We start from the raw sequence: 19,387 nt of genomic DNA, 5'->3' as shown, positions 1-19,387 counted from the left end.
GAATCACGACCAGTTAGAGACAACGACAGAAAGCGACTACGAAAGAAAGATAAAAGTACGTATAAAACACCTTACGCAACGTATGTATAAAAAGGACGTTATATTATTTTGATTGGTTCCTTGATCGCTCACGAGCAGGAACAAACATGTGCGATTTGATCACTTACTGGTGGGAGCGAATATGTGCAAAAAAAAATGCGCTTTTACAAAAGCGCACATGTGCAAAGTTTCGTTTAACGTAAAACGTTATCATCAGGATTGATGATTTCCGGAAGGCCGGTGCTCGTCATGATTAAATATAACGTTAGCAACAGCGCATTTGAACGAAATCTTAAATTAAAATTAAAAAAAAAAACGTTTTCAAACACTTAAAAACACATACAAAAATATTCAGGTAGGTAGAAAAGTAATTTTTACTGCATTTAGTAACAGTTAATTATTAAATATTTGTTTGTTTGTTTTTTCACTCGTTTTTTTTTTTTCTTATTAACTATACTGCATATTCGCTCACATCTATCCACAACTAATAACCGGAATCCAAAGCTAAACAAGATTTTAACAAAAACTGTTATCAGAAGGATTTGTTGTTGTTGTTTTTGTTATTGTTGCTGTTTTTCTTCCTCTTCTTCTTCTTTTTCTTCTTAAGATATTGTGATACTAGAGTCGATAATTTACCAAGTTCAAAGCAACTACATTGTTTGGCTTGCCAAGCAATAATGAAAAATAAGGAACTATCTGTCTGAAAGAAATACTTTTGAATCTTCTTGAAAATATTGCATTTTACAAATAACTTTTTTGTATCCCGGAGTTGTGTATTTATTCTCCCGCTATCACCACGATTGTTATAATCTGTTCGTTTCTTTAGCAGTTCTTGACTTGTATTTATATATAAACTAGCCTCGGTGCCTAGCGGTTGCTTGGGTGTTTGGAGGTGTGTGTTGAGCAAAAAAAATAAAGTGGTAGTAGGCAGGCAGGCTCTAACCCGTACTGCGATATAGGAAAAGAACGTGAAAAAACGTGATGTCTTTGCTGCTGCGTCCATCGCTAAACCGGAAGTGACGAAGGTTTAAATTAAGGCTAGTCAAGCGAAAAGAGGGCATGCCATTCGAAAATATCGGCGAAAAAAGCGACCCCATCCCCTAGAAAAGTGCCCAGGTGAGTGTGAAGGAATTAATGCTTTTTGCCAATTTTTCGATATTTGTCGTTCGAAGGCGCGAGATTCCAAACGATACCAATCTTGTAAAAATCCGTCGCCTCTATCGAAAGTTTTAGACAGAAATACATACATACATACATACATTTAAACAGACAGGTAAGATTTATAATTATAAATGTAAGTTAGATAATACAAGAAATAAAACCGCCAAATCAAAGCCAGTAGTGCACGGAAAAGCCTGTGTTGGTGCTACAAGCTCACCACTGAGATAGAAGGTGACACAAGGTCAGTTTAATATGCGTGATCTATCACCTTTCAATAGTCATGACCATTTAAAATATCACCCTTTGCATTAAACACCATCCATGGCAAAATTTCAAAGGTCGGCAATGACCAAACTTTTTATGATTCTTTCGATCTTGAACACGTAATGAAATTTGGGTAAAAGGTGGTTGGTTACTTTTAATACATCTATCTTTTCACCACGAACGTTCTGATTCCCACTAAAATTGCAATTCATGTCACGCACACAGGTTGACACACTAAATTGGAATGAATGGCTTTCTCTTGATGAAGCATCCAGCTTTGACAAACTTCTGTGACTGACCTTCCCTACTGACTTGAAATGGAAGACGTACATTAAAGCCAATGACTGACTCGCTGGAAAGATGGTTGAATCATTCTACCGCTCCAGAGGGCATCTCATTCCCGAGACAATAATGTACCTTTATAATAGATAAATATTTCTCTTAAATAGAATACTGTCGACACATCTGGGGAGGAACTGCTCAGAGAACCCTTTCTTGCCTCGACAGGGTTCAAAACCGGCTTCGAAATCTAGTAAGTGATGTCCTATTCTCCTCCTTTTTACTACCTTTTTCTCGCAGCAGAGACGTTTTGAATCGATTCCTGTTTTATCGTTATTTTCGTGATAAGTGCTCAAATGAGTTCCTCTGCAAAACATACACAACAAACACTCGTCTAGCTACAACTACTATCCACAATTTCCCCACCCTCTATCTGCATTTAAATCTAAACGCAAATTCTATGAAAAAGTTTATTTCCTAGAATTGTCCGCCTGTGGAAATCTGTGCCATGGATCTGCTTCACAACTGACTACAACATGGTGGTTGTCAAATCCAATGTAAACAAATTCAGCCGTCCTCTTAAATAATCAAATTCTACCCAATTTCCACGATTACCAGTCATTATCGTATTGTTTCACCGACCACCGTACACTCATTAACCTTTATCCTCAAGTAGCCTTTGGGCCTTTATAAGTGGTGGTACCCTTGTAATAAAAAAGAGGCAAGACCGGCGGGGCTTCATAATATACACCACCCCAATTTGAGGCAATTAAAAAAAGTCCCTCACTTCTCCCAAGAAAATGAGAGGGCAGATTATTGTCGGTTACCATATTTGAAGCATGATTATCGAAGTTTTTATTAATTATTTTCATCCGTCAATGGCGATTAACGTTGATGATGATTTATTGGGCACCATTCATGATGATATTTTTGACATTCATTTTCCCTTGCAGACAATTTTTCGTGGTTATAGAATATTTGCTTATTTATTTGTTTGTTTTGTATATCATTCGGACTATTGTTCTCATCTGAGATACTATTTAGAATTTTTTCTAAGAGGATATCGGGTACTTACGGAGGGATCACGTGAAAGTTGCCAACGTCTTTAATTGAAAGTATTTCTGTGGAACGAACTGGATTCGAACTTGGCACGTTCTAATTTCTGCATAAAAGCAGCTGGAATGGCTAAAGCAGTTATTTCACTTATACTAGTTATAAATGAAGGTGTAATAACGAAATGACCTCAAAAATATAGTAAAATAAAAATTTAAAAAATTTGTATTTTTATAGAATCACTCCCAATCTCTAACTAAAATTAGTTTTTTACGACCTAAAAGCATTTAGAAAATAAAATCAGTTTCGTGCCTAGCTTAGTATTAGGATTATTCTTTAGTGAAATCCAGAAGCGATTCCAACGAACGCTAAAATGCAACTGGCTTATTAGTTACCCTTTCCTTTCTCCAGTTCCTTTCGATATGCTCTTTGCGTCACTTCGTAAATCAAGTTTTAACATAAAGATGCTAGCTCAAAGTATTTCCAACCAATAAAATCTTTCTAGATCCCCAAAAGTAACACATATATGTGAATATAGTAAGCCGACGCGAAGTTAGAAGCTCTTATATAGCAAACAGCTAAAATCCAAAGACACAGAGAATTCTCAAGCCGGCCGCAGTATTGATCCGTTGTTGGTCCGGTGTCATTCAATATGCAGATGAAAAAGGCGGCTTTGTGTCGGTTTAACCGAAATCTCCAATAAAACAGCTTCAGGTTGTGTCAGGCGAACAGAGACAAATTTCTACTCACAGCTATAAACGCATTAACAAGGACAGTGTAAACCAACGCACATGCGCAATGTCACGCTGCCAAACACTTATGTATATTACTTAAACGCACATACTCAAACTATTTACACATTTCTAAACCTTGTGATTATTTACTGAACTTTCTTTACCAAACACGTGTTGAAAATTTACTAACATGAAAATAGATTTTTATATTCTTATCTCTTGCATAAAAATGTTTTGTTATAAAATTTTGTTTTCTCAATTTTTCCATTTACAAAATTCTGTTTATGTTTTAGATAGCACTTGCTAACTGGTGACCCTTCTATTCTTTTAATGTTTCGTTTTATTTCCATTTTTATTATGTATGCATGTGCCATATATATATATCCTTTATTTTCTTTGGCTAAAATAATAACTTACCTAATTTATGTCAGTGTTGTTTTTTGCGATACACAAAGACGCTATCGTCGTCCAAGATGGCCTCTACTAAAAGCAGACACCATGCCACAATTCTATCAAATAACCTTTTTTAAAGTAATGTTCTTGTTTTCGAAATGTGTTCTTTGAATGTGTTAATCGATAATAATAATAAGTATAAAAATAGAAATATTTTTTTAAATTACCCAAAATTGAGGCAGCTTTTCTTTCGAAATACCATCAAAAGACCAAATTTAACCGCAGATACAACACTTTGATCTGAGCTGGCGGTGAGCGGCTGATGTATGTATATATGTATACTAGGACGTTATCCGGTCGTAAAATACGATAATAAATATGATATTTGAATAAATGTAAATTTTGTATGCATTGTTACAGAGACAATTCTCTCTTACTTCGTAATATTCTAGTGATCAAGTAAAGACTAGATACTTGCTATTTGCTTACTTCTCCATAAAGACAAATTAAGTTTAGTACAAGTTTAGCGTCCGAAATGTTCAGTTTCTATTTTTTTGTAATTAATATGGTTCATTCTTATTATTTTTATATTATTATTATATTATTATTATTGTTGTTGTTGTTATTGTTATTGTTGTTGTTGTTATTATTATTATTATTATTATTATTATTATTATTATTATTAATAATAATAAAGTTCTGTACATATATTTTAAAAAACGCACTCAGAAAGACACCCATTTATTTTAATAAATTTTATTAAATTTACGTTCGTTTTGTTACTTACACAAAAAGTTTTGTGTAAATAGAAAAAAGTTAGGTTTTTTTACCCTTAAAAGTTTTGTAAATATTTAATATTAAAGAAATTTTTTTGTAAATATATATATTTTCTTTAAATCTTGAAAAGTTTTTTAAACATATATTTTTTTAAATCTTGCTCGCGAACATTCGACCATGTTTGCTATTTGACGTGTTTACAAACAACCAACGGCAATGTCAAGGTCAAACATCCGGTGCCACTTGAAATGTTCGACAATCTTTGTCGTCTGCTACGGGGTATCTAATCTTTACTTGATCCGAGGAATCTTTTCGAGATAACATTTATTGAAAAATACACACTTTATATATGTGACTATTAGTATTATAATTCATTATGGTCCAAATAGACGATCATTTTCGATCACTTGTTATTCTTGATCTAATGTTTACATATTGACTTTGTATTTCTTAATAAAAAATGTGTATTTCTCAATAGATTTTAACTCGAAAAGATTCCACATATAAACATATTAAACGAAAACAAACATCTTATGCCTACAGAATTTGTTCTCGCAATAAACTCATGCCGTGATTTAGCGATTGTCAGAATTGGTGTAGTCGCCCATAATTTTGTGTGATCCTGTAGTTAGCCTTCATTTAGTTTCGGAATGGAGTCTGTCGTGATGCAACGATTGTGAAATTCCCAACCGCATTTCTCCTAAACCGATATTGCTTGTGATCAGTCGCAAGATGAAGAAGAACAGGACGAATAGAAACAATATTGGGAAAAGTATAGAAAAACTGGCCTTACTTCAGAATTTTTTCTTTTCTTAGATCAGTTGCACCTCCAAGGTTTGAGAATCTATTATATCCTACTATTTTTTTATGGAAAGTACTCCAGACACTGCATGAAGCCACTTTATGTATGGAGCTAAAAAAATAATATTTAAGGTCAAAAACTAACCAACGATAGGTGTTATATGGATATATTCCGATCCATAAAACAATAATTCTTTCCCATTTGTCAGAAACATTGCTTATGAAACTAAAGGATAAAATAAGGGAAGCGAGAGTTATAAAGCTGTCGAAAATAAAACCAACATCCACTTTCTGATTTCCTTAACATATAGCCATCATTAATAACACCCTAGCTGAGAGCTCTTCCTTCAGACTTCTCGGCTTAACATTCACAGGCAATGTGAACTGGAATAAATACACTGAGGACATTGCAAGGCTGCAAAGAGGGTGGGATCCCTTTGCCGTGCTAGAAAATTACTCATGCCTGAGAGTATCATATATCTCTACACACCTACTATTCGCCTATGCATGGGGTATTGTTGCCACATCTGGGCTACTGCATCTGCCACTATCGTCTCACTCTTAGAAAGGATCCAAAAGAGAATCTCAAATCTAATACATCCCACACTATCAACCAACCTCCAACCCCTTTCCCATCGCCGCAATGTTGCATCTCTGTGTCTGTTTTACAAATAGAATTTAATAGAATGTGCTTTGCTGAACTTACTGCACATATATCCCTCGACATAGATATTCTCGACAACCTCGTTTAGCAACAAAATCCCACCTCTTCACTGGAGATGCTCTTTAGATTTTGGAAAACCTTCTACTCTTATAGCTTCTTCCTTCGGACTGCTAGACTTTGGAATTTTCTCCCTGCTCCTCTGACTGTACTGATATGCATAAGTTTAAATGTAATGTAAACCAACAGCTTGCTTATCTCTTTAGTCATCTTTAATCATGATCCCAAATAGTAGTCCCTTACGTCTCAGTGGCAATATGCCTTGCTTGTGGATGAACAAAAAAGTTGGAGGGAGGATATATGGTTTCATACCCGTCCTAAGGATATTAGTGAACGTGATGTAACTCGAATCGACAGCCCTCGCCTGTAACCACTAAACCAAACCGCTTATGCGTATACTCTCTGTATATTGTATTGTTTGAGAGCGAGAGAGAGAGAGAGAGAGAGAGAGAGAGAGAGAGACGGAGACGGGGGTACTATTATTCAAGGGCCGGTTTGAAAGATGAACACGTGCGCGTGTGAGACGGGAAGAAAGGGAGGAGGCAACTAATAATCGACGCACCCAATTCGTCCTGTGTAATAAACTGACTCAACCCGGCGCGACTTGGCAGCAGTCGTATTATTTCGTCACAAGTGGAAAGAGTGTTAGCTTCGACGTTCGATGTACCGTGTTTCTTGCGGATATATTTATTTTTAGTCCTCAGAACACGGCGAATGGATCTATGCCCCCTCATTACTTCACTCTTTCTCCCTTTCAGCCTCCTAGGTAAGTCAGTATTCCATTCATCATTTTACTACGAGGAGGATAAACTAGTAGTGTATACTTCATCTTTTAAATGATAGGTTAAAAAAAATTATTTTATCTTTGTTATTGTTGTTATATTTGTATTATTTTTATTAACCTTCGATTTATTATTGTAGTTCAAGAAGTTTTTATTTTCTCATTTCTGAAACTTGAACTCTCCTTTTTTTCTTTTTCTTCTCGCTTTCTAAAAGTAACATTCACTACATATTAAAACGGAAACCCCCATATGCCGTTGCATATTTACGCTCTCTCGATTCAAACAATCCTGGCCATTTTTTATGAATGGTTTTATTTTATAGCCAAACAATGAATGAAAACAGTTTTTTTTTTTTTTTTTTTAAATAAATACAACGTTGTTTTATCTTTATGAACTTCTGGTTTCCCTTTAAATTATAAAGTACGGTACTTAAAATACGGACCGTGCTATTTTTTTTTTAGATAGGATTTTCATTTTCGGTACAGTGCACTAGTGCAGAGAGTGATCCGCCGATCCGGGCATAAATAATAACGTTATTATTTAAAAAGCCCTTCTTAACATGGGAAGGGTGTTTTGTACCTATTCTATACTTCAACCTTACAATTGAATAAAAAAAATATCAAAACTTTAATTAAACTTGGAAATACAATTTAAAAAATAGCGCGGATCACTCTCTGCAGTTAGCACCAAAATATTCAGTTAAATAGCGCGGATCAGTAAGTGTATTAGCACCGGATTTTCAAGTAAAGTACAGAATAGTTAACAAATCTCTCCATGGGTTTCTAAATAATGACGGTATTTTGCATAAACACCAAAAGTTCTTCCAGAATCAAAACAAAGTCGGTTACTTATGCACTTTTGTTACCGTTCTGAAATAATGGTATTTTTTAAAGCCATTCTTAATATGGTATTTTTGTTTTTTACAAATATATATATTGTAACTATTCTGTTCTTCCACCAAACAATTTAATTAAAAAAAAAAAAATCGTGAAACTTGAATTTAACCTGGGAAAAAAAAACTATTTAAAAATAGCGATAACAAACGTGACGTGCACAATCACCCAAAATAGAAAAGTCTCAATCAATCGATCTGCTTTTATATTTACTGTTTTATTTATTTTCCTGCCTCTGTATAATATTGTTGGGTTAAGTTCTGCCGAGACCATTTCAGTTATCATACATTTTGCCAACGTATGAATTCATATGGATTAAATAGAGTTGATGGCACTCCCAAGCCTTGGTTCTTCGACTAGTCTGAAGAAAGAAAACTTAGAAATAACCGTGTTTATTTGTTTTTTCCAGATAAGTTTTTTTTTTTTTTTTTTTTCAAGTTAAATTCAATTTTTACGGTATCTTTTTTTTTTTTTTTTTTTTTTTTTAAATTGTTAGGTGAAAAGTACGGAATAGTAAAAACCATGTTAAGAATGTTTCTACATAACGTTATTTCAGCACAGTCCGAATTATTCTGCGTAAGTACTCTTTGATTATGCCGGCATTTTTCCAGTCATCCACGACTTCTTACCACTGAATTCTAACAATGTCTGTTCGGGCGAAGTGCGGTTGTTTATTTCGCAATCCTTGCTTCGTTGTAGACACCGAGCACGGTCACCCTTATAGGGGTTATCCATTGTCTCTCTAGACTGAAAGGATGTCAATGTTTGCTTGCTCATTGTCTATTGCATTTCAACAGTTATTTATTTACTTATTCAAACTGCATTTGTTCCTAAACGAGTACTCGTACTACTGCTGGCATTACGGGGCCGTTGCGCGGAATATTGTCACTTGTGTGCAATTTCTTTTCCGTAAAGAAACCGGGACGGAGAGAGGGGTCAACATCACGTGTCGTTTTTGGTATATTTTTGTTTGGTTTTAAGAAATCAGTCTATTTTATAAAACGATGTAGGTTCTTACTAAGGACCTACATCGTTTTATAGACAGCTTGTTGGTACCCTTATTTTCCCAGGGATTAGATCCGACACGAAAAACACCAAATGGGGTGGGGGCACTTTTTATAGCAGCATAATTTTCCGTGATCGTGCACCACATCGGCATTCTTCACCGATGAAGACGTTTCGGGCAACAGGCAATAAGCCTATCCCTCTTGCCGAAAGAGGGCAATGCCCAGGAAGATGGCCGCCTGGGACTGAACAGAATAATATTCTTGATGTCAGTCCGAAGACATGTGCCGTAGATAGAGAAACCGGTGAAATTTTCAGGGGGAAAATATGAACGATGGTGATGGTGGCGAACGCATTGTAACTTAAAACTTTGGATTTTTTCCACACGTTTCTGCATTCCAAATTTGCATGAATAAACTTTTTTTTTTTTTTTTTTTTTTTTTTTTTTTTACATTTAGGGTTAAGCTTGGGGTTATAGTTCTGGGGATGTTGATTCTAATGCTTTATTTCTTGCTTTTCCAATTTCAATAAAATCTTATATTAAAAAAAAATTGATTTTGCTTCACCCCCTTTCCAATCGAGTAGGGTTACTTATGTAGTTTTGCAGACCGTGCTAAAATAACGCTATTTAGAAAGCCATTTTTAACATGGGCAGGACAGCTTTTAGTTATTCTATGTATATTCACCTGACAATTTAATAAACAAGATACAAATAATAATTTAATTTGAAAATCTAAAAAAAAAAAAAAAATAGCCAGGCCCATAAACTGCGCAAGTACCAGTTTTTCTTTTCTGTAGCTATAAATAAATAACCATATTACTAACCCTTGGTCCTGAGTTTTAGTACCCCCCCCCCCCCAAAAAAAAAAACGCACATAATTTTTTTTTCTCTTACAAAGGAAAAAAAATCTAGTTAACTGCCCTAAAAAAAAAAAACCCAAAAAAAAAACTATCCCGTACGAGAAACGGGTGATGCCTTTTACGTTAAGTTCATATGCGAAACTGATCTTCCACTCTAAATTCTAAAATGTTTTGGTTTGCCCGCCAATGATTCACGCGTAAGCGCTTAAAAAGTAGAATCTTTTTTTTTTTTTTTTTTTTGTGGTTATAGGTTATTTAGCTGGGGAGGGTGCGCATGTTTTTATTTGTTATATTAATGTAGTTATATCCCAGTTAGAATAACAATTGGCTTGTCATAATTGTGTGTGTGTGGAGGAGGAGTCTTCCACTTGATATAATTTACTGACATTAACTTTATACGTCGCTTACGTCTGGTAATTTAATATTCCATTGTTTTTATTTTTTTTTATTTTCTTTAGGGGAGGGGGTGTATTTATCCACGCCCTGTTAATTTAAGAATGTATTTAGCACATTATTTATTTTAAAGTTCATTTGAAGTTAAAAGCTACATGTAATAATTCAGCTGTTTCTCCTTCCGTTGGAACTCCGGTTGTTGCATCTCCCAAACCCTCAATATGGGGGGTTGTCTGTTACAGTAGACCCGACCCAACCCACCCACGATAGATGCGTTTTTCTACCCTAAAATAAGGATTTTTCTTTTTCTTAGTGTAAAAAAAGAAAAAAAAGAGTATGTTTCACTGCGACTACTGCAACTTAAACAAAAAAGCTGACTCATATTTTTATCGTATGCCGCGCGTGGTTCTTTAGTCCAAACAATTAGCTGCTGCTACGGATTCTTAGTATTGTTTGGTTGACAATGTTTCCCCCATTTTTATCAAAGAAAGGCTGGATTAGACTCGCAGCTTTTTAGAGTTTTAGAAAACTAATCAGCCACAAAGAATTCCTGTGAGAATCTTGCATTTTCGCCTTCTTTTGTTATAGCTTTATGGTTATCCTAGTAGGGCTATCTGGCGTTGCCTGGGATCGAATGAAAAATCCGATATTTTTTGCGCCCAGTTCATACCACCATGTTACATTTTTAGGTTCTTGTGTAGAATTCAGTACAATTAAATATAAAACCCTACAGAAAATCTTTCTTCGTACTCCTCACGGAAGGAAAATGTCGTATTCCAAAAATCACGTACATTGATTAAACCATTTAAAGTTATTAATGTGAATTCGGTAGCATTACAAGGCTGATTTAGCAAGTTTTAATTATTGTGGACTTATCTTCCCTTTATTTTAAGAGTTTGTGATGAGACCTGTTTTGTCTCATCATAAAATTTCATTTTCTTAGTTAAAAAAAAAAAAAAAAAAAAGATTGAATTCTAATTTAGAATCCATTTATATTTTTTACATCCCTAAGCCTTGCCTAAAAAATTTATTATCATATATGATAATAAATTTTTTAAGCAAGGCTTAGGGGTGTACCCGGCATTTATTGGATAGGAGGCGGGTGTATATTAAAAAAAATATTAACTGAAATAAATTTCGGTAAATTCATACTCCTTAGTCATTCAGCGTTTTCTTCCTTTGACTGATATGCATTCCAAGATCTGAACCCCTTAACATTTTTGTAATTTCTGTACTTTTTAAGCGATAAGTCCTGCATTGTCAACCAAACTTCAACCCCTGTCCCATCGTTGCAGTGTTGCATCACTATGCTTGCTTTGCAAGTAGTTTAAAGGAATGGTGTTTGGTGATGAATTCATCGTACAGGTGTCCCTTTGACGCAAATACTCCTGACCAATCCGACAAGCGGCAAAATTCCACCTCTTTATTGTAAAGGTCTCCAGATGCCGGAAAGCTTTTTTATTTTAATTTCTTCCCTTGAACTGCTAAACTTTGAACTTCCCTGATTATACTGACATGCAGAAATTGAAATGTAACGTGAACAAACCTCGCGCGGCTCAACTCCCAACTTTGGATGTCCCTGTAAATATGGTTCCTAATTCATAATAGACGTTACGTATTAATGGCAATGTACTTTATTTGGGCTGAATAAAATTAAATAATAAAAAAAAAAATGAAAAGGTAAACACATCTTTTATATGGACGTAAAGCGCGTACAAAGTCGTCCACAATGTTATTCATTTTCAATCAAAATGAAATATACGGGCATTTTTTTTTTTTTTATTTTTTTTTTTTACAATAACTAATAAAAAAGGGGGTGAAAAAATAAAATGTACAACAAATAAATGTTACCAAAGGCAATATATCTTACTTTTCTACCTACCTGGATAAGTTTTTCATGTTTTAACTTATTTTAAGGCGTTTGTTTACTTTGAAACAAAAGTAGTGTCAAGTCTGTTTACTTAGAACAAAAAAGAAAACGGCGTTTTTGTTATTGGAACTTCGATAATCGCTCAAAAATTTCATGGCAAGTGTTCGACTGAACTCCAGTCTGTGGTTCCCCTGTACCAAACTTTCACATGAAACACTCGGCTAGCTATAACCACTATATACGATTTCCCCTACTCTCTCTCTCTCTCTCTCTCTCTCTCTCTCTGCCTAAATCTAAACGCAGATTCCATAAAGAAAGCTTCCTTCTGAGAACTGCCCGCTTGTGAAACACTGTTCAGTGTTCTGCTGACCTGCTTCCCGGTTGAATACAACACAGTAGCCTTCAAATCCAATGTAAACAACTTCTTGTAGAACCGTCCTCATAAATAAACAAATTTTATTTAATTTACACCATTAACGATTACTATACTACCACCTTACATTCATTAATTCTTATCCTTGAGTGGCTTTCAGACCTTGATAGGTGGTGACTCCCATGCTAAAAAAAAAAAAAAATCGAAACTTAAAATACTAGAACATCACATTTTCGCACAAGTGGCGACATCTATTGGATTGGTTTTTATCAGTATTTTGTTTGCTTTTCGATAATCACTCTTGTTTTGTTAACTAGTGTAAAAAAAATGACCAAATTCACTTATCCAACTATTGTGGATAATGTAATTACAAAAATTTTTTTTGGGGGGGGGGAGGTCAATGAGTCACCACTCATCAAAGCAAAGAGCCACTAGAGGATACGAGTCAATGCGACTGAAATGATTGTCATAAGATAAAGAAGTTATAAAAACACTAACATCGATTATTTGTATGAGGCAGTTTTTTACAAGAATTTTTTAATATTGAATTTGAAGACAACCAAGTTGTCATTAGTTGGAAAGCAGTCCCATGGTAATGTGTTCTACAGATGAGGAAGCCTTTGCAAAGAAGCAATGTCCACAAAAATTCCGCCTAACGATAGGTAAATGGAGAGAGGAAGGATTTTTTTTTTTTCAATTTTGGTAGAAAACTAGTTTTTGCAAATGTCTAACAAGAATGAATCGAAGATTGGAGCTCAGTCGAGTCTCTCATAAAAATGATAGCGCTGTAACTCTATCATTTCTGTGATCACACTACAATAAGACACAGAATTATGTGAATCTGTTAAGGTGCGTGTAATATTGTAACGAACCCAACGTTATGCATCGTTAGCTATCCAGTCGTGTAAATCCCCAGCGAATTTCTTCTCGGTCCAATCTAGTCTCGCTTGGCTTCAACTCCAATCTCTCCAGGGACTCCCGAGCCGCCAACTATCCCAAACTGACCATATTTCTGCGATGTATCCATTGAGCATTATGATATGTACCTATTTACTATGCCTCCCCACAGGACAGAGTTAGACACCAGGTCGTTTTTTAACGTGGAGAAAAGGTACAAAAATAAAAATTGTCTCAGTCGTGAAGGATTTCTCCTCCACCGAAAGAGAACAAGAAAAAGAAGTGCAGCATCTGAAGAACAGATACTACACTTTGATCTTGTTTATATATTTTATTGAGAAAGAAAAAATTGAACATAAAAAACGTACAAAAAATTCAATTCAACAAAATTAGGCACAAGGCCCTACAAGAAATTGGGAGGGGGAGGGTACAGGGTCTTTTTGACTATGTAACAGATGAGACTTTGAAGTCTTACTCTTGACTGGCAACATTTACCAAAATACCTCAATCACTCTGTGGATCCTAATCTAACTAATAACCCCAGCGTTCAATGTAAAATTTAACTATGTACAATTTGTATATTCATTTCTGTATGTTGTGTGTTGATCTTGTCCCGAAGGCCAAGACCATGTGTTTTACAGCATTATGATATGTATAATTACTTTCTCGCTTGCACTGTTTTGTCCTTTAGTTTCAAAGACGAAAGCATTGCTGTTTTTGGGACGAATGTTGTTTTCAGTAGGTGGTTATCTGTTGTAAACCCAAGACTTTCCATAAACTATTTTTAACCATTGCAAACTGTTGAAAAACTCATTACCATTCCTAAAAATGACCGTAAACTAACCCTAAAATATATTGAGCTGTCTCAATCATCTCCACACCTTGACTAACAATCCCACCTTAACTTCTTTGTGTTCCTTGATGTACAACTTCCTATCCGTTGTGTTTTTTCCCACCAACCCCTTTTGTTTATATGATAAAGTTGTTTGCTCTTTTTCGTTTTTTTTTTTTCGTTTTATATATATATATATATATATATATATATATATATATATATATATATTTCCTCTTTCCTTTTTCTTCCTAACACTTGAATGTGAGTGTCGGCGTCGTTAATATCACAGAGCTAAGAGACTAGCAACATTTTTTTTTCTGTGAGAAAAGCATCATCACTCCCCAGTAATTTAAAGTCAATTTTATCGTGTTATGGCAGAAATAATTCATTCAGGTGTGTGTATATTCTACTAATCATTTTTTATAAATTTTTGGAATTTTTACCAAGCACTAAATGTTGTATGTAAAAATGATCCTGTATGTTTGAGGAACGGTCTCGACCAAACCCCTCCATCAATTTTTGGTCTACAAACTTAAAACTTAATATACAAGGAATTCGGACCTGTGTAACAAATTTGGTTATTAGCCCATAAAAATAGCTACTAAAAGATCAAAATTGAAAAAAAAAAAAAAAAATCGGAACTTGGCAAGCATAAGTCAACTTAAAGCGCTCTCCTATGCATGTGCAACTATACATTTATACTTTTGACGGCGTTATTTTTAAGATTTTATATGCGTTAGAACATAGTACAAATGGGAACGAATAAGGCTGGCAACTTCTGTTTTGGTTTCGATTCCAGCTGATGGCACCCAAGCATTTTTTTTTTTTTTACTTTTTAAATCACTATTATATATTACTATTATCTATTACGTGCAATATAATAATCGATAGAGAATTGGCTTTATAATAAAAGTAAATACAAAATCTACATAAATTAAAATATATTTAAACATATTTTACGATTGGGCAACGTCGCACGGCTTGCTAGTATTATAAATACAGTAGAACCCCGGGATTCGGTAGCCCTAGGGTACTCTTTGTTTTCTTCGGTTACGATGTGGAATACGATGTTTTTCCGGCTCCTGGTTACAGTATTTGCTCCGCTTTACGGTGTTATTCATGTTCTTTAATTATATATATACTCTACTGTATTTTGTCACTCATTTTTAATATGTACTGTATAAAATTTTGCTTAGGCTCCGCCATACGGCGATTTCACCTTACGATCCCAACCCTGGAACGGATTAATGCCGTACCACAGAGTTCTACTGTATTGTTGCTACGACAATTATTGGAAATGTGCATGTAAAGTAAAAAAGTTAGTTTGACTTTTCTCATCCTCACAATCACTAAACGCTTTTAATTGTAATTTTCCAAAAGCTACAAACATAGCTTTGTGATGTCAGTTTTATGATTAGTACATTTTTACTGCGGGAACCGATGCGCAAGTTAGGTTTTGTAATTTTAGAGATACTATGACTGTTGTATTTTTGCTGTGTTTAAAAGAATGACAACAAATATTGATGTATACAAATGTAATGTATCTTTATTGTCGGTGGCAGTGAATAAGTACAGGTTCACAAATAAGGAGGCCACACAGGATTTCATGGAGTTGTTTTCTCAGACCGGATCGCCAATTTCTTTTTTTTACCTTTAACAAAGCAGATTGTTACTGAAACGTATGAAGCTACTGTGAATTAGGGACCAGACTTATAGGGGTGCATCCTTTTATACTAGCAAGGCTACCCGGCGTTGCCCAGAGCAAATATTTAACATTTTTTATTTTTAGTAAAACTTCTTTCTCTTCCCCCTCTCGTTTTCTCCCCCCCCCCTCTTTCTCCGCTGCTCAGTTCATCTTCTACTGTCTGAACATACACACACAAATACACAACAACTCTGCTTTATATGAGACTAGCGTTGCCCGGGTGTTTGGAGGTGTGTGTGGAAACTCCAGGGGTGAGGTAAAAAAAAAGTAAGTATGAAGATCGAACCCGAACCGTTGAGGCAAAGTTGTAAATTAAAGTGTGAAAAAACAAACGTGCGACGTTAGCGATTGCTCCACCGCGAGATGCTAACGGAAACACGTTTGAATTTATTTAATTACTTGGATTTGATAGGTGCCCGTTTTAATGAGGTCAAGTTTGACTGCGGGATTTTTATTTTCCCAAGATGTTATAGGAAAAAGACTAACCCACATGCGGCGAGTGACAAATGTTGAATATTTATCTTCCCGAAATCGAGCAATTTAAATAGACAGGCGAGCTTCGTTGTTAATTCTGAGTGTGTGTGTGTATATATATATATATATATATATATATATATATATATATATATAATTTAAATATAATTATCCATTGACGCGTGTTTCGTCGTCCACGACTCACCAGAGTGGCTGAATCTAGCGAAATTCGAAATCGGCACCTCGTGATAAGAAGCCTAAACCTCTACCACACAGTTAACCTTGCAGAACTACTAAATGTATCACTTTTATGTTGATGTTTTTATTTGTTTTTGTTAGCGATACTTTCTTGAATGAATTCAAGTATTTATACGAAAGTGCATTTTTACCTAAATGCTTGTTGGGAATAATTTTCCCATTGACCAATCTGATAAAAGATATTTTCAGTCTTTTTTTATTCCTTGTTTGCATATTTGATGGATTAATATTGTAAATTAATCCATTTTTATTTTCATCGACTTGTTTTAAATTGCTTTCTCTAGTTTTTTTAGTTTTCTCATCTCGATCAGGTCAAATATGTTTGTTATCACTTCAAACAAATATTGTGATTATTTATTCATTTAACATCTATATCTACTACACGTCATATCCTCTTGTATATTGCCAACCGAACCCACCAATAAATTTTTTCATTATATTTTTTAGAAATAAATTTATTGGTATGAGTTCGCTCCTCCTAGAGCTTTTTGAAGTTTTTTTCCACTTATATAAACATTATTGTCCCTCATTTAGTAATGTGTATTATACACACACACGCATAGTGGTGCCAAAAAGAAAGCCGCAAATTTAAGCTAAATTGAATGTAACTGTTTAAACAACCTATACCTCATTTGATCCGTCTTTGATTCCTCTATAATTTGATCTGTTCATATTTTACTTTTAATTGAAGTATCTTAGTGTTCATGTTAATTCAAAAATTAACTTCAAATCAAGAAGACAAAAAGAAACTCCGCACAATGGAAAATTGTTATTTAAATATAACTTTAGAACATTAATGCAACAAAAATATAACAGAAACAGAATGAGCTAGTTTATATTTAGTAGCATAGCCCTTCTGCAATTTGACAAACTGCAATCTTTTGAATTAGTCAGTGACAATACTCCGGTGAAAGGGCATACCATTTCTCTTTAATTTTTTCAAATTTCGAGATTTGAAATTTTATTGTATAGCTGTTGCTTGATGTAATGCCATACGTTTTTAATAGGATTAAAGTTTGGAGATTGTGCAGGCCAATCCCAACACGAAATGTCATGCTCTTCAAAAACCTCTTTACATTGCCAGTTGTGTGAATGGGATCATTATCCTGCATGAAGATCAGATTATCATCCAAATTCTGGTCAAAGTAGAAAATGCTCAGTCAACATATTAATATAATAGGTCGAATTAATTTGACCTTGCAAGCGAACAACAGGCCCTGGACCATTGGCACTAATAACACCCCACACCAAAACTGAACCGTCACCACCTTTCAGCATTGAAACTGTGCACATAGGATTAAATTCTTCATCCTTCCTTTGATGGACCTACTGCCTACCATCACTGCCTTGCCTATTGAACTTGTTTTCATTGCTAAAAATCACTTTCGACCAATATCATGATCAATCATGATTTTAATTACATCTGACAAAGTCCAGATGGCGCTTTCTGTTCTTTACAGAAATCATTGGCTTGTGACTTGCAACACAACCTCACAAGTTAAATTTCTTCAATCTGTTCTTAACTGTAGAAAGAGAGCACTTTTTAACAAGATTGCACTGTTGTTGGACTTGGGGAGCCGTTTCAAATCTGTTTCTGAGACTGTGGATCTTGATAGCATTGTCTTCCCTGCAAGAAGTAACTCTAAAATGACCAGATTTAGGTGCATCACGAACACTGCCGGTGTTTTGGTGCTTTTGCACAGTCATTTGTACCGTTTTCTCATCTCATTTAAATCTGCGACCGATTTCTTAATAGGATAAACCAGAAAGTTGGAGATTAATGAGCTCCTGACGATCACTAAGAGGAAAGTCGTGGCATATGGACGAAGTTTTACATTGTATAACTTGGAACAACAACAATTACGATTAGAGATGCTTTGTTGCTTAAAAGGTCGATGTTTTAAGCTGTTTTAGGCTCATTTGTTGCTGTGGAGATTTTTTTGCCTTCTCAATTCGAAGTTAATTTTTTTAAATCGACGTGGACACTAGGATACTTCAATTAAAAATGAAATATGAACATGTAAAATTGTAGAAGAATAAAAGGTGAATCGAATGAGGTATAGGTTGTTTAAACAGTTACATTCAATTTAGCTTAAATTTGCAGGTTTTGAAAAAAATGCCGTGGACTTTCTTTTTGGCGCCATTGTGTGTGTTATATTATGAGCTAACTTCATAAGCTCTCACATAATTTCAGTCAAGGCATTCAATATATGCACCTGACTACAACCTGTGTGGTTACATCTTCAAATCCAGGAAAAGCCATGCTGATACAGTAAAACGCATATGTGCAGATAACTATTGCATCTATAAACATAAATGTCATCACTTAAAAAAAAAAAAAAAGTATTCTGACTATAAAAATTAAATGCAAAAGAATCAGCAAATGTGATGTGTTTTTTTTTTTCATTTTTTTTTTTTTTTTTTTAAGCAAAAAAGAAAAACATGATCAAGTCTCCTATTCGTCATACCCACTTGGTTCTTGTGCTATTTTTTAATTCTGCTCTACTACCGTTCGTTTTTTTTTTTTTTTTTTTTTTCAAAGATTAAATTAAAATTATAAATTTCTATTATTATTTTAACACATTTTGTTCTTTTATACGACAGGAGCACTTTCAACTTGTTTTAGTATATCGTTATAATTTGAAATTCAAAAGTAGCTTTAATTAAAACTTAGCTATAAATTAATATGGTTCATTTGTGTTCCTAAACCAAAGGACATTACTTTTGCGTGTGCCCCTGTTGTCTAAAAGAACGATTATACTTTACTCTAATCGTTGAATGTTTGTGCTAAAAAAAAAAAGGAGAATGATTTTCAGAAC

The 19,387-nt window shown here is 34.5% G+C and overlaps 1 protein-coding gene across 2 annotated transcripts in view; it reads left to right on the top strand.

Moving 5' to 3' along the window:
• Positions 1-6,690: 6,690 nt before the first annotated feature.
• Positions 6,691-19,387, top strand: part of LOC145277494 (uncharacterized) — a 135,745-nt gene continuing 123,048 nt past the window's right edge. For both annotated transcript variants that reach the window (XM_080128884.1, XM_080128886.1), the window contains exon 1: positions 6,691-6,988. In XM_080128884.1, the coding sequence (XP_079985010.1) occupies positions 6,937-6,988 (52 nt within the window). In that variant the 5' untranslated portion in view covers positions 6,691-6,936. The remainder of the gene's footprint in view (positions 6,989-19,387) is intronic.

The sequence above is a fragment of the Euprymna scolopes genome, chromosome 6, assembly GCF_053919585.1.
Source record: "Euprymna scolopes isolate OS-2025 chromosome 6, ASM5391958v1, whole genome shotgun sequence".
Taxonomy (NCBI): domain Eukaryota; kingdom Metazoa; phylum Mollusca; class Cephalopoda; order Sepiida; family Sepiolidae; genus Euprymna; species Euprymna scolopes.
This window is presented reverse-complemented; position numbering and strand designations above follow the sequence as displayed.